The sequence below is a fragment of the Chironomus tepperi genome, unplaced genomic scaffold, assembly GCF_022539635.2.
Source record: "Chironomus tepperi strain 1889 unplaced genomic scaffold, CSIRO-AGI_Ctep_v1 contig_337, whole genome shotgun sequence".
NCBI classification, from domain to species: domain Eukaryota; kingdom Metazoa; phylum Arthropoda; class Insecta; order Diptera; family Chironomidae; genus Chironomus; species Chironomus tepperi.
Window position 1 is genome coordinate 4,175,681 of NW_027226459.1, and position 15,080 is coordinate 4,190,760.

Sequence of the window (15,080 nt, forward strand, 5' to 3'; positions counted from 1 at the left end):
GAACTTCGAAGAATAAACATCATTTGTGAAGATTTAAAGTCCTTAAGGAGTTCTTAATTACATTTACACAGTTATAATCGTCAAAATACCAATGTAGAGTTTGGTTACTGACTTGTTCCTTAATTCTACGTTGCCTAAAGCTCTAATCAGAGCTTGAAGTCTATTCAAATTTTATATGATGTCAAGTCGACTTTTACATACGAAATCTGAGTCTCCTTCGAGCTCTGGCTCTAATTTAAGCTTTATTTCGTACATTAAGGAGATTGAGTATCTAAACTTGTGAATGAGCCTGTGTAGGAAGGTAAATTCTAATATAAAATGAACAAGAACCACAGAATTCACATCCAAAATCCAAATTATCATTTTTTCCTGTATTTTTAACCAAAATCAAATCAATTTTCAACAGTTTTTCCCAAATCCACAACACAAATTCGTTACAAACTACAAAGTCTTAATTGTATCAAAATCATTGCACATGAAAAGTATTTTTCTCTTTATTATTTCGGCAAATTAACAATACACGTGTATTATTTCATTATTACTCATACATATCATTCAAAACGGTTAAAACGTTGATACCGATTCTTTTTTCTATTTTGTTTTCATGAAAAAATACACAGCTGTAGCCTCAGTTACTTTTCAGACTTCATTTTCGTGCCACGCTGTTAGTACGGGAACTCCGCGAGTTTTAATATAAATTTTACATTAAAAAAATAAGCAGAACTAAGAAAAAAATACCTCGTAAAAAGTACGATAAGAAATTTAATAGACATTAAGCTATTGCAGTTGTTGTGGAAATTGATTTTGTGTGATTTATTGATAAGGAATAAGACATTTTATGCAGTTGGACTTTGAAAATCGCGAATTAAAGGTGAAAATTTTATAAATTCTTCAGCTGTGTTCTGTTTAGTGCCAAACATAATATTCTGTTCCTGCATATTGTCTACGTAGACTTTATTATGAATTAAGTCTCACTATTTTCGGGATTTTTTCATTTAAATTTTGTAATTCTTTGTCTTATCAGCTGAAGTAGGTCTCCTGTATAGTATACGCAAACTGATAAGGAAAAAAAAGTGTCACGACAAGCTTATTTATTTATTTTTACTTTCCCGACACTTGAGAATTTAAAGCTGTTTCTTTAATCTGTGTAAATATTGTGCATTTATTATGATTTCAAGGGTCTGAAGACTATTTTTCTGGATTTGGTACTTGATATTTTGTTTATATTTGACAAATTACTTGCTGGATCTTCAATATTTACTAAATTTTACTGGATCCTGTTCATCTTACCAGATCATGATTATGCTATTGAACTTGCTGTGACAATTAATGATGACATTCGCTATTCATTATCTCCTGAACACCTTTGTAAACAGTGATCATTGTTAATGGAACTGTTTTGAATAAATTTATTAAAAACTGCAGTTTAAACTAGCTTTGAAAACACAATTTTCATTGAGTATCTCGAAAATTCGATTAATTTCTTGCTTGCATGTGAAATGCACATCTGTTGAATTTTAAGACTGAACTTTAATTTTTTTTCTAAACATTGATCATAGTTAACTTTGAAAGTTTAATTTAACAAAATTAATTGAAAAGTGTTGAATCGGATGTGTTTTTGGAAAAAATAAATGTAAAGCTTGTGTTGAACTTGTTTCCAAACTGAATTTTTCGTTACGTACTGCATTACTAAAGTCAAGTTCATATTCAAAACATAATTATCAAAACGCATTGTACTTTAATTGATCTGGTGAGTTGAAATTATTGAAAAACAGTTTAGAAGTTGAGTTAAGGGATTGGAAAGGCTGAGTATTAACTTCATGAATGTACGAATTACTTATCCAGAATAGTACACGTCGGTTTATTGATCCAAAATTCGGCACCAAGCTGGTTTTAACTCTGCAAGTCGAATCCGGCACGAAATCAAAGTCACATCGGGCTGGATTAACGGGTTTGTGGCTAGTTTATGGTCTTCGGATATATCTCGTCTAGTGGTGCTCTTGATATCTCTAAATACACTTTATGGGACTGGGTCCTTATTACGACCAGGATTTAGTATTAAGAAACCAACTCGACTTCATATCAAACTCGAGTAAACTTCCACCTCTGTTTTATGTTGATCAACAGATTATCTACACAACCTTTACAAACATGCCTACATAAAATTCAATTAAATTGCAATTGCCCTTAAAATTCAAAACAATATTCATAATTTGATATAAATTTCATGAAAAACCTCGTCGAACGGAAACCTTAAATTCCCGATATTAACGTCAAAACAATTTTCTCCTTCCGTTAACAATCAAATCAGATAAAAATCAACAAGAGTTGCATTTTGTTTTTTGTATTTTTTACGAAAATGAAAATTTATTGCCTGTTATGAGATGATTTACAATAAAAACAAGCAGCTTATAAAATGAGAGATTTCTCAAATGCAATTGCACTATTTTTAGGTCATGCAATCAATGAAAATTGTGTATTAAGAAACCTTCATTAACAAAATTCAATTCGAAAATTGATTAATAACGTGCATTAGCTTCATAAACAATCGTGGCTAGTACCGCAAAAATAAATTTCAGCACCCTAAAACGTGACCTTGACATTCTTATTTCCTTGTTTTTATAGAATAGAATGGATATACTCATTTTTTGGCACTCTTTTTTTGTTTGTATGGGTATAGGGGTTCTGGTGATTTGGGAGAGTGCTGTATATGTCTCTCCCGGGCAACACATGGGTGGCAAAATAGACTGCTTCCACTGGGTGTAATATAAGAACTTTGGAGGATTCCTAAAAGGTACTTAGCAGAGTTTGCGTCGCTCTGAATAGATTTAGATAGCAATAATGCTCCAAATTCAGATGGCAATCGATTAGTAATCGATAATCGAACAGTTGAAGAGGTAGGGAAATTCAGTCATCTAAGATACATTGTTGTCAATTTTGATCAGTTCCAATCTCTTGCAAATCTTATAAATATGACTAAAAAATCTCGAATTTCGATTTTATCTTTTGAGACTCTTATCTTTTGCGTATAGTCCATGAAATCCATGGTATTAATGGTTCTCTAGACCGAGAATTCCGAATCTAAATTCCGGATTGTTCCTTTGTAATCTCGGTCTAGAAAGTTCAATTCGGGAAAGCCTTTTTTATGTGAAACTGCTAAGGAGAGTTCAAGTGTGGTTCATTGAACCACCTAATATTCAGCGTTCAGTATTCTGTCAAAATTTCAAATTTTTGTGTTGCAAAAAGTATGCAGAATTTCAGAACCGCTGACTAAAAATCCAAAATAGCATCAACAAAACACTAAAATCTGTCTTAAAATTACCCAAAATAATCAAAAATTCTACAGAAATCCATCCGAAAATCTCAATCAGAACCCCTACTTAACCTAGAACATCAACTCACTCATTTTTCTACAACAACTGCAGTCGTTGCATTGATTTCCCTTTCATTCGTTGCGCAGACTACCTATGCCTCTGTTATTCTGTACAACCGAATTGCCAAATTAAATCAGATAATTTTTGTGAGTCAAGTGAAGCAGACTGTAAAATAGTCAGATGTAAATTATCGTCGAATGCTGACTTTTTAACCGCAAAAAATATACAAAATATATATAAAATTGAAGTAATAACAAAGAGTGACGAATCATGGAATTTAAACAGTTGGAAATTGCCTGCTTGTGGCCCAATGTTTGATATTAGTAAGTCGCAATGTCTAGGCGATGGAAACGAATTAAGCTTAATTGAGATGAAATGTTTATTTGGAGCAGTAAAAAAATAGTTATTTTTTTTTTGTGCCTGTACAGTTCGAATTAAGTTGTATAATCATGGGTGCTCAGTACAAATTTTGTGTGATATAATATTCTGGCATGAAATATTATGAAATTTCTGCTAGCTATTCTTATTTCTAACAATATAAAATAAATGAAAAAGGTTGTGTAGTCATTATCACATCGTAATGTGAATTGGCATGATATGACATTGAGTCGTTATGATACATGCATGCTAAAATTATGTCAAATGCTTTGAAATTATTTCATCGCATACTTGAAATGATCTGAATTTTTTAATTCGAGTGACTTGCAATAGTTCTTCATGTGTGATATTGTGTGACATAAGTGGATGTTGTGTCAGTTGGATCTGAGTTGCTGAAGTTGAATTGACTAATGGATGGTCCTTATTTGACGAATATGGACCGAAATCAGATTTGACGTAGCCGTCAGGACACTCCTACTTCTTGCTGTCAACACAGCAACCTAGCGACCACCATGTGCTATAATTTCTCTTAAATTCGATCCTAAATAGCATAAATTGATTTATCGATCAAAAATCTCATCGCAGGCTATCGTAATTCTGACTTAAAGCTTGATTCAATTTGAATCCGAGATCATGCCACTGTGGTTCCGGATTTTAGATAAATTAACCGACTTATGGTATTCGGGAACATCTTAAGAATCCAGTAGCTTAATTAGACACATTTCATCTACCTAATCGACTCCAAACCTTCACATAAATCAAAAGAAATTCTTTCATGTCTTCATTACAAACTTCCCATACCACATAACTGATTTATCTGATTGCTGTAATCCATACTGTACTGATTACCAATGTTTTTAATCTGAATACTTTTTTATTATTAAAGATTTGCGTCGCTACACATCGATGCATCATAAAACAACTTAATTACTGCATTTCTTTCGGTTGCAGTATGATTTTTTCTGTTTGATGTTACTTAAGCTTATTATATCTGATCTTTCAATTTGCATAATTTAAAAAGCATAATATTAATTGTATGAAGTCATGAGATTTTTTATGGGTGGTGAATTTTGGTTTGGTATGGGGTATGGTTCTGGAATAAGATAGAATAACAATCTTAACTCTTGAAAGGAACACGGATTGAAGAAGTCGGAAGATATGGTTCATCAGGCGGTGTGAATCTGGGTCTATCATGATAGATTCACGCTGTTCTAAGACGTAAGGACACTGTGTTCCGTCTTTTTCAAGCCGTGTGTCTTTCATGTCAGGTGCTATTAATGATATTTTACTGAGATCAGAGTTTGAAGTCGACCCGAGTTTTAAATGAAGTCAGTTCAACTGTTAAAATAAAATCCGAATCAATTTTGATCTTTGGTTGAGATTTTCGAATCTATTTCTTAAATTTGTTACATAACTTAGAGTTTCATGTGTAAGAATGACGTCTTAGTCCACTATCTATGCTACACAATGCAGTTTAAAAAGATTTTCTATATTTACTGGATCTACCAAAGTGTTCTTTAGTCAATTAAAAATACCAATTAAATTAATGTTCATATTCTCATACAGACAATTAACAATATCCTTCAACAATCAACAATCCCATAAACCTCAATTTGGCATTTTTTGATTCTTATTCTGACAAAGCTAATTGCTGCTTCGTTAAAAAAACAAATAAAAATCAGAAATCCAATTTCTTAAAGAAAAACTCTCAGTCAGACAGATAAACAATCGCAACAGTTACAAAAGCATCTGACCTGGCTCCAATCTGTCTGCTTATGCTTAAACTTCTTTTTTTCATTCATTTATAACCACAAACTTCTTATCTATTTGCCTGTCATAAAACAGCAAACCGTCTGTCACTTTTAATTTCAAAAACATTAATTTAAAGATAAAGAAAATGTGCAAAAACCATAAACCATAACGAATGCTGCTTAATTTCAGACAGTTCCGAAAAATAGAAAATTGATTTGACCTGAACTGAAATAATTCCGAGAAGTAAAAGCTTCAAAGAAATTTATTTTTGTAGAAATTGCTTCAATTGATTTTTTTTTTTTTGATAATGAAATGCGGCACGTCTAAATAAGCTTGAATTAAAAGGTATCAAATTATGCAAAATACCCCAATTAAGTATAATTAAGTTAATTTTCAATTAATAATAATTAAAGGTGTTGGTGAAAGGTATTGATTGTTTTATCACGATTGTATTTCTCTGTAAGAGTGCCAATTGTACCATCATGAAAATAGCTGTTTTTTTATGAAGGTGGCACATGCTACTGATTTATCGATTAACAGCAGTCTAAATTTAAATCAAATAGAAGCAAAAAAGAAATAATTTTCATTTCTTTTGGTATTTCCCCTCATATGAGTTGGCTCAATGATAATAACAGTCAGAGGTGCTTACACTTTTTATGACTTTTGATGTTTTTATGCTGGATGTGATAAGTGGATAATGCATTTAATGGATTGGCATGAATAATAGTCGTTATGCAGGTGATTTAAATGCAAATATATGTGAATTAGATCAGTGTTTGAGTAGCTATATGTGGCCTCATTAATGAACAACACAACGTGTTTGTTAGGGCGTCGATACATCGCTGGGCTAGCAGTAAGGTTCCCTGTAGTCTCGATCTCGACAAATTCCCAAGTCCAAAACTATCCAGGAAGTCTAAGTCTCGGTCTCAGCACCAGGAAAACTTAGCTAATGATGGGTGATTGCGACTCTCCTTTATGTCGTAAAATGCTGTTAGTCACAATATACAGCTCGGAATTTATCTAATCTCAAGTGACACAAATAAGAAAGCTCCATCGTGGAGCTTAAAAGACTCCACAAAATCTATTTTATCATTATCCGAAGCCACCTCCATTTGGCAGCCATATGGACGTCATTTGGCCTCCGAATGACTCTGACCTCAAGAAGGTCGATTTCCGTCCTTGATTTCTTCTTTTTTTGCAAACCTACAAGACTTCATACCTAAATATATTCAAAAAATTAATAATAAATAACAAAGGAAATAAATAATTTCGTAGAAATTTGTCTGGATATGCCCATGAAAATGCTAATCGATTTCTACCTTTATGAAATTTTCATACACGCAAATTCATTGCACCACATAGTTCGGACAAACACTAAATATAGTTAATATCTTTTGTGAATAATTCATAATGGTAATTATATATAGTTGAATGTAGCCCAAGTTCATAATAGAGAACAAGAAGAGTCAGTAATGATTTAAATTACGGAACAAAGAACAAAATAAAGAATTAAAGAAGCACTAATTGGAATCGGAATATTATGATTTGAATTACTTTGTGGTTTAATTAATGAACAGCATCGGAAGTAATGGGAAAAAAACTCATAAAAATTAAAAAATAATAAGAAATCTCAGCAAAAAGAAGAACCACGTGTTCCTGTACATCTGTTTACTAAAAATTCTTATCTCCCCTCTCTTTCTAGACTGCCGACGGTTGCAGTAATAATCATATGAAGAGGAAATTCTCCCTTCTTATTACATAAACAACATAAAAATCCTACAACAACAATGTCATCGAAACCCTCAACACCAATTTTACAGAGACGATATGCAGACAGTGAATTTAGTCGCATTCCCGTCATCTCTCGCTCTCCGATACCATTTCACAGGACATATAGCATGCGCATGCGTCCTAACTGTTTACTCAATCAGTTGAACGAAACGACATTGAAGCAGCATAACAAAGTTTTTTCGAGAGCTGATGATAAAGAGCATTTAAAATTAAATTTAGAAAGAATTAGACGTGGCAGCTTCACGATGGATACAAAATCAGATTCAAATAATGTTGATTCAGGTGGTACAGATGAGATTGATCGTGCTGTAAATAGTAAACATATGAATGGTGATTTGAGACGTAATAGCTTCACGAAAAATGATCGAGGAATGGTGAGTTGTTGACATTTTAAAATGTCCTTTAGAAAAATTCAATATTTTGACATTTGGATAATTGCCAGTATCGTGCTTATTGGCAATATATCATCATGTAGGTGTGTTAAATGTTATATAATCAATCTTGCGGAAACTCTTTCCGTATGCAGGAATAAGAAGATACTGAGTTATTGATTTTTTTCTGTACTATTTTGTATGTCACAGAAAGGAGAACAACTACGAGTAGTATGTAGGTGTGAATAACAATTTGTAATTCAATATTTTCTTCTTGTTTTTTAGACACTAAACCTCAACGGACCTGTCAATACTGCACGCTCTCCAAGAACACCACAAACACCGAAAACGCCCAATGGTACACGTTATATAAAGTCTACAAATAGTCCAAAAACACCGCCTGTTACACCAGATCGTGTTTGTATGGATGATGATCTTGATTCGATGAGTAGCTACTCGTCAATGGCATCATCAAATTGTGAACATCCATATTTTGCTAGAAATGGTACGACATTTAGTGGACGTAAGATGAAATATGTTGTACATTGTTCGAGTTTTGCTGATAAATGTGGCGATGAATATTTAACGCCAACACAGCGTGCACATCGACATATTAGAAGGCTAAAGGATCTCTTGGCAATTGCAAAGGCTGATTTAGAACGAAAAGATAGTGAAATTTTAAAATTAACAAAAGAAGTTGTTGAATTGAGACTTTTTAAGGCATCACTAAGTTCACCCGAGGAATGTTCAAAATCAAGTGATTGTGCATCCGTCCCGACTGTACGTGAGAATACAACAAATGAATTGCAAACACCAGCATCAGAGATAGCGTCTCCTATGGTAGACATGGTTGATGATGCCTTTAAGTCAAGTCCACGTCATGTTAGTCGTACACCATTGCATCATAGCATACATCAGGTGCAATTTATTGATAAGTTATGTAGTTCAGAGATGCAAAGCTCGTTTGCTGATTCAGGACATTTTGAGGATATTACGACATCATCAATTCATTCAAAGGATTCTTATGCGAATACCCAAGATCGGTGAGTGATGCAGCTTGAAATTTGTTAGTTCCAGCTGGTACTAATGAGATTCTTTTGTCATTTTAGTGCTGTTGGCAATGAAGATGATGAGCCAGTTCACATAGACTCCGAACGTCAACGATTAGTTCAAATGTACGAGGAAAAGATTGAGGAACTTATCAAGCAACATGATAATGAACTCAGCGAAGAAAAGCGTACGAATAATAATCGCGTTGAGGCGCTTTTACAGCGTCTGAATGAATGCAATTCACGTTATTGTGACTTGATGCCCGACTACGAGCAAGTTAGTGATTCCTCAAACTTTAATTTTAAATTTTTCTGTTGGTCTCATAATCCGGAATACTAATTGTTGGATTTCCTTCTTCCTTTTCCTACATTCTTTTTCTTCATTATGCAATTCCTTTTTGTTCCTTAAATATAAATTTTTGTTAATATTCGTTCATATTGCATGCATACACAAAATGACAGGCAAAAGAACGCATTCGTGAATTGGAACGTGAACTTGAATTGCTTCAACAGAAATTTACCGAACAGGAGGATAAATCAAATAAAATGTATTTACATATGTATGCAAAGGATCAAGAGCAAGCTGGACCCAGCACATCAACGGCTGTTGCAAGAATCTCTGTGCCTGAATTAATGCATCAATTGCAAGTGACTCAGGATGAATTGGAAAATTTACGCGTAAGTTGATGAAATTTGTCTTTTTTTATAGAATGTAGCTTTTTGTAGTTTGGATGCTTGCCAAGTTTTTTATGCTGCAATGCAAATGCTGTGGTTGATGAAAATTTGGCAATGATATCTTAGCTTAGTGTCATTTTTGTTCTGCTAAAAATTGAGAGCTTTTTGTACTTTTTCTGCCATAAGAATTGCGGTATCTTAAAGATTATATCAGTTACAGCTTGTTAGGGATGTAGTTTGATGATTAATTATATTAATTTTATTAATAATGCTAAGTTGAGTACAACAGGCTAAGATTAAGTCCATCTTATGTCTTGTTATGAGATTGACGTTTTGTATCAGAACAGCACAAGTCAGTTGAATTGATCCAAAATCGGGCATCAAGCTTGCGTGACTCTATCATGGAGCTGAATTTAAAATTGGAATCAAGTTAGAGTCTCGCAGTCTTGGGACTGGATTTTTGATTGATTTACCGATTTGTGCTATCAAATTAACTTGCCATGCTTAATATGCATGCTATACGTTTAATACTTATACCATAAAGGTTTTACCCAAATTACCGAAGGGTTTGCCAGTCTAAAACGTAATTTCCATACCTATCCACTCCAAAAACAGCATGACAACCAAAAAACATTCAGTCCGCATGTATTTAACATTCCGCATGCATGCGAAACAATACTACTCAAATAACAGCATGCAATACTAACCATACGAATGATCTTTAAGATGCTTGCAATTCACATTGTACATAACAACATTATCATTTTAAATTCATGGCACATTATAACCACACCAGCTGGACTATTTTTCCTTAAAAAACTTAATTTTTGTTAACAAATTTTTTCTTTCTTTGAGATTTTTTTTTCTTCTTTTTCTTGCCATTTTATTTGCCCGTAAACATGATGAAGAAGTGATATAATAAATATGATATATATAAAAAAAATAAAATTTTATAATTTAGGATGAACATTATAGTCTAGCGACTGGAAATGACTCATTGCTGAGTGCGAAAGAAGCAATTTCACTTTGGTTGCTTGGCGCGAGAAAGGTAAATGCTTTTGGATATAGAAACAAAAAAGACGATTTTTTTTTCACTCAATTTTGTTTCCTTCAAGAAAAATTTGATTTTTTACAAACTTGCTCTTTGATTTTTTGTTTTGAGTTGGACATTTTCCGTCGCAAAAACTTGATAGTTTTAGTTGGAAATGATTTTTTTTGGTTTTAAGAGTACACATTGAACATTACATCACATTATATATCATTAATTATATGTTTAAGGATGCAGTGGTGTTCAAATTATTAATAATGAGGTGTGAGGTTATTAACATATAAATTGCTTAACTAATTCAAATATCTACACTAGGATGAATAGTCTAGACCGTTCTTGAGTGGACACAACACTGCTAGATCTGGACATTAACTTGACTGCAACTAGCTTTAACTTATTTTTGTCCAATCAAAACATTTTGCGAAGCACAGACCTTGGGGTGCAATTGAATTCGTCCGAGTGACAGTGGCAACTACTTGGTAGCCATTCCTACAAGCCCGAGCGACGCAAATGAACAAGGCTTCAACAAGACTCTTTAAAAGCTCCAATAAACCTCTTTTATTAATATCTAATGGAAGTCGCCTATTTTTGGGAGCCAAATGGACACCAAACATGGGTGGCTTTCATTTGGTGCTAATGAAAGACTGGTTCTTTAACTAGTCATAGATTTCAGTGATTTCTTCCTAATTTTTTATGACTCAATGTATGTCACTTTCGTGATCATTTGATATAAATAAACTTACAGACACTAGCATAGCAAATCACAAATTCATCACAATCACGTCAAATCAAATTCGAGTTCATCCTTAGGAAAGATGAATCCTCCTTGCTAATTTCAATTCTAATTTGAACACCACTGACTATCCAATATAATATTTTGTGTTTCTCTGTTTGCATAAGATCTAAACTACATAATTTATGTTTTTCACACTCACTATTACAATCTATCATTAAAACTAGGGTTTCTGATTAACCGCGATTTTTCTGTTAACTGCTGTCATGTTGTATGGAAAAACTCAAAACAGCTGTTAACAGCGGTTATTGATTTTTTTTAACTATTTTAATGAGCTTTTATTGATATATTTTTTTTTTATTTACCTCATAAATTTGAATTAGGTTTGCTTAAACTTACAAATGTCAAGAAATTAACCAAAATAAATGAAAAAGAACAACTTTTAATGATTAAACTATTCAAAATTCATAGACATAAAGGCGTTTGATGATTTATTTGAAAACAATGCTGTTAATTTTACTCAAAAATTTGCAAAAGTTAAGAACACAAGCACAGCAGCAATTTGAAATGAAATTTGTCAAGACAAGCAGGACGGAAGTTGCAATTAAATTTACGACAATGGCGAGATTTTTCAAAAGTTTCTCAAATTAATTCTAGCTTAATTTTTTTTTACAATTTCTTACATAAAAGGATATATTTCAGAAAGAAATTAAAACTTTTTTATTTAAATTTAAAAAATTTTTTATTTAAAGCTGTTAATTTAAAAATGCTTTCAACAGTGGTTAATTTTTCAATAAATTTTTATGTAAAAACCGCTTTTATGCTGTTAACGATTAACCGCTGTCAGAAACCCTAATTTAAATCATTATAATTTGTAGTCAAAATTGTCTAAGAGTTCACTAAATTCTTAAGTTTCTTAGAGATTTTTTCCTACAAATTTTCATTATTTACAATTGGAATGTCATTTATGATGAAAATTATCATAACTGAAGTCATTTTATGCCTTAAAAAATAGTCTATAAAAATCATATTCATCTCCCTTTTTGCAGACAATGTATAAGCGACTTGTTGACGCTCACGAGACAAAGCCATCGCGTGTCGATCCCGAAATAACACTTCAATTTTTGAAGTCAGCTATATACTATTTCTTAACAGACAAGGAGAATACGCAAGGACATTTGCAGGCTATTGAGAGCATCCTCGGATTTACTGAAAAGGAAAAGGAGTTTATTGCCCGAGCAAGAAATTCTTAAAGTAGAGTTAAAATATAGATACAAAAAATTATAGTAGAGTCAAAATTTATTTAAAATATAATAATTTATAAACAGGAAATCTCACGATAATTAATTGATGGAAGTGATTTGATTGGATATGAAGATCACATCTTGTGGGTGCTATAGTAATGTGTAATACGAGTGTAGCTTGAGGGTATGGTGGCCTATGGTCACCTAGAAATAAGCCAATTCACGCTAGATACCCTGAGTTGATATATAACTGAATGTCTAGCTCTAAGAATGACTAATGTCCACTAATGTGACTAATGTGATTGTCATCCTTGAACTAGACATAGACGTCTATTCGGGTACAGTTCGTAATCTCCTTTTGTCTGACTGGACAGACATAATACAACAAAGTGTCTGAATAAATAACAAAACTGCCCTTAAAAGCTTTAAATAATTCAGAGCTTACTGCTGAATTTGTCAGTTATTTGACAATATTAAATCCTCTTAAGTCCTTATAGAGTATCAGACATAATGTCATCAATTTACATGAACAAGATCTTTATTACATCCTTTTAATCCTTCCATCAATTATTGTCATTTATGGGATAATGGAACTACGATAATATTTCAAAATAATATAATAATAATATTGAAAAGGAGACAAGGCTTTTTGCATATAAAATGAACTTATTTATTCCAACAATTGATTGATATTGCAAGCATATTTTTAGACACATATATGCATATTATAATTTGTATAATTAGTAGACCTAAGATGGAGTTGGTAATTAAGGTAGTTCTTAAAATATCCAAATATAAGTGAAGTTTTACACTTTGAAAATTATCTATTTAAATCTTGGATGTCTAAAAATTCTTTTGGAAATATCCTCAATATATGTTATTTTAAAACACTTTCCAACAAATTTAAACAAAATCCAATGATACTTTTTTACCCTTCGAAACTTAATATATGAATTTTTAAAAAATTCGTTAAAAATCTGTTACCATGGATAATTTGAACGGTAACCTTGGTAAACTGGTACTATCATCGCTGGCTTTTTCTGAACTTATTTATTCCAACAATTAATTGATATTGCCAATTTCCATTTGTATAATTTAGACCTAAGATGGAGTTGGTAATTAAGGTAGCAATGATTCAATACTATCTAGTTTAGTCAACAATTCAACAGCACAATGCGGTAAATTTCATTTTAAGCTGTAAAAATCGACTGAAAACAGCCGTCTTGGTGCCTATTATGTCATCTTTACGTCGTTTTATCAACACGAAGACGAACAAGTGTCCTAGCGATCAGGTTGTGCAGTTTGGGCTCTTTAATGACGTGAGCACTGGAGTAGATCTTGTTATATTGACAGCTCTCTATACTTAATGATTGAGAGGCTTGGTTTCTGTTGGGAATCGAACTCACATACTCGCAAAAGAGTGATACTGATATCTTATCTGTTGCCTGACAACTCGGTCTCAAATTCATTGCAGATTCGCCTTTATATGGCTCAATATCCCAGATTCCACTCTGCTCACACAACACAGGCTCCTTTCTAATGTTACCATTTTCCTCCACTTCCTCCTCCATAATTACCAACTCCCAAAAATCTCAATAATAATAAAAATCCTTTAATATATTTTGGAAGCGTATTGAGAACGAATTAAAACCAATAAATTGCCTTGAATGACTACCTTAACAAAAATTGACGAATTGAAATGGAAACCATAATGAGTGTTTCGGAACTGAAAAGCATAAAATTGGCATTAAATTATCATATATTTTTTATTTATTTTGCTAACGCGCTGTTCGTTACCTTATAAATACTTATGGCAGTACACACGGGTCTTTAGATTGTCTAGAAATTGCTATTGCTACTGCTCTGTACTTAATTCCTTAAAAATTCATAATTTTTCTGAATATACTTATGATTATCTTTATCTGATGATTGCTGTGAGCTTTTTGAGATGATTGAAGGATGAATTATAGACATAAAGTTGGTTTTTTTGCATAATTTTTAATTTTATGATTCTTGTTATTGGAACTTAAATAGACAAAAAATAAAAAAACTGTTGAAAAAATTGACTGTGTTGTTATTTATGCTGTTTCAGGTACTTATTGCTGAAACCATGCTCCGAGTATTTGTTCCTAGGTTGCTACAAAAGGCTTTCCATCTGACTTTATTGCTGGCCAAATCACAAAGCTTGTACAAATTCTCAGTTTTGACATCCTTCATTACCGTCCTACACAATGTTAGTGACCTCCAAAGCTTTATTGCTAAAACTTTGAACGAATCCGTACATTTCCATGAACTTAAACTTTTCAATTCCGTAACGAAAATTTCAATTCTTTTCAAATGCTACATGTTGACATAAGTGTGCATTTCTTAAGAGAAGTTATCATTACGAAACGTTAAATGGAACTGAATAGTACATGAACTTGAACATTTACTTTGATTAAATGCAAGTGTCTTTACATAATTATTGCTTATGCAGTATAGGTTTCGTTGACATTGAGGAAATTGGAAATGCTTCAGACGCAGATGGCTTCTTGGAATGCAGGTGAATGTGAGATTCATATGGAAATTCATTGACTCTAAGGTTCTTGGGAATTAGAATAATTTCTGGAATCTTAATAATGTCATGAAACTGAGACTGACACAAAGTTACCAGGAAGTTGTCTTG

At 32.5% G+C, this 15,080-nt stretch overlaps 1 protein-coding gene across 4 annotated transcripts; it reads left to right on the top strand.

Annotated features, from left to right (window-relative positions):
- Positions 1–619: 619 nt before the first annotated feature.
- On the top strand, positions 620–13,186 carry qtc (quick-to-court). 4 transcript variants are annotated; one of them, XM_070644482.1, is made up of 7 exons: positions 620–748; positions 7,207–7,669; positions 7,952–8,709; positions 8,776–8,992; positions 9,178–9,393; positions 10,352–10,438; positions 12,221–13,186. In XM_070644482.1, exons 2-7 carry the CDS (start codon positions 7,292–7,294, stop codon positions 12,422–12,424), a joined length of 1,860 nt encoding a protein of 619 aa, XP_070500583.1. In that variant the 5' UTR covers positions 620–748; positions 7,207–7,291; the 3' UTR covers positions 12,425–13,186. The 4 variants fall into 4 exon arrangements, with proteins under 4 accessions (XP_070500583.1, XP_070500581.1, XP_070500584.1 ...); XM_070644480.1 differs by having other exon boundaries at positions 651–871; XM_070644481.1 differs by lacking the exon at positions 620–748 and adding an exon at positions 3,340–3,697.
- The last annotated feature ends 1,894 nt before the right edge of the window (positions 13,187–15,080 follow it).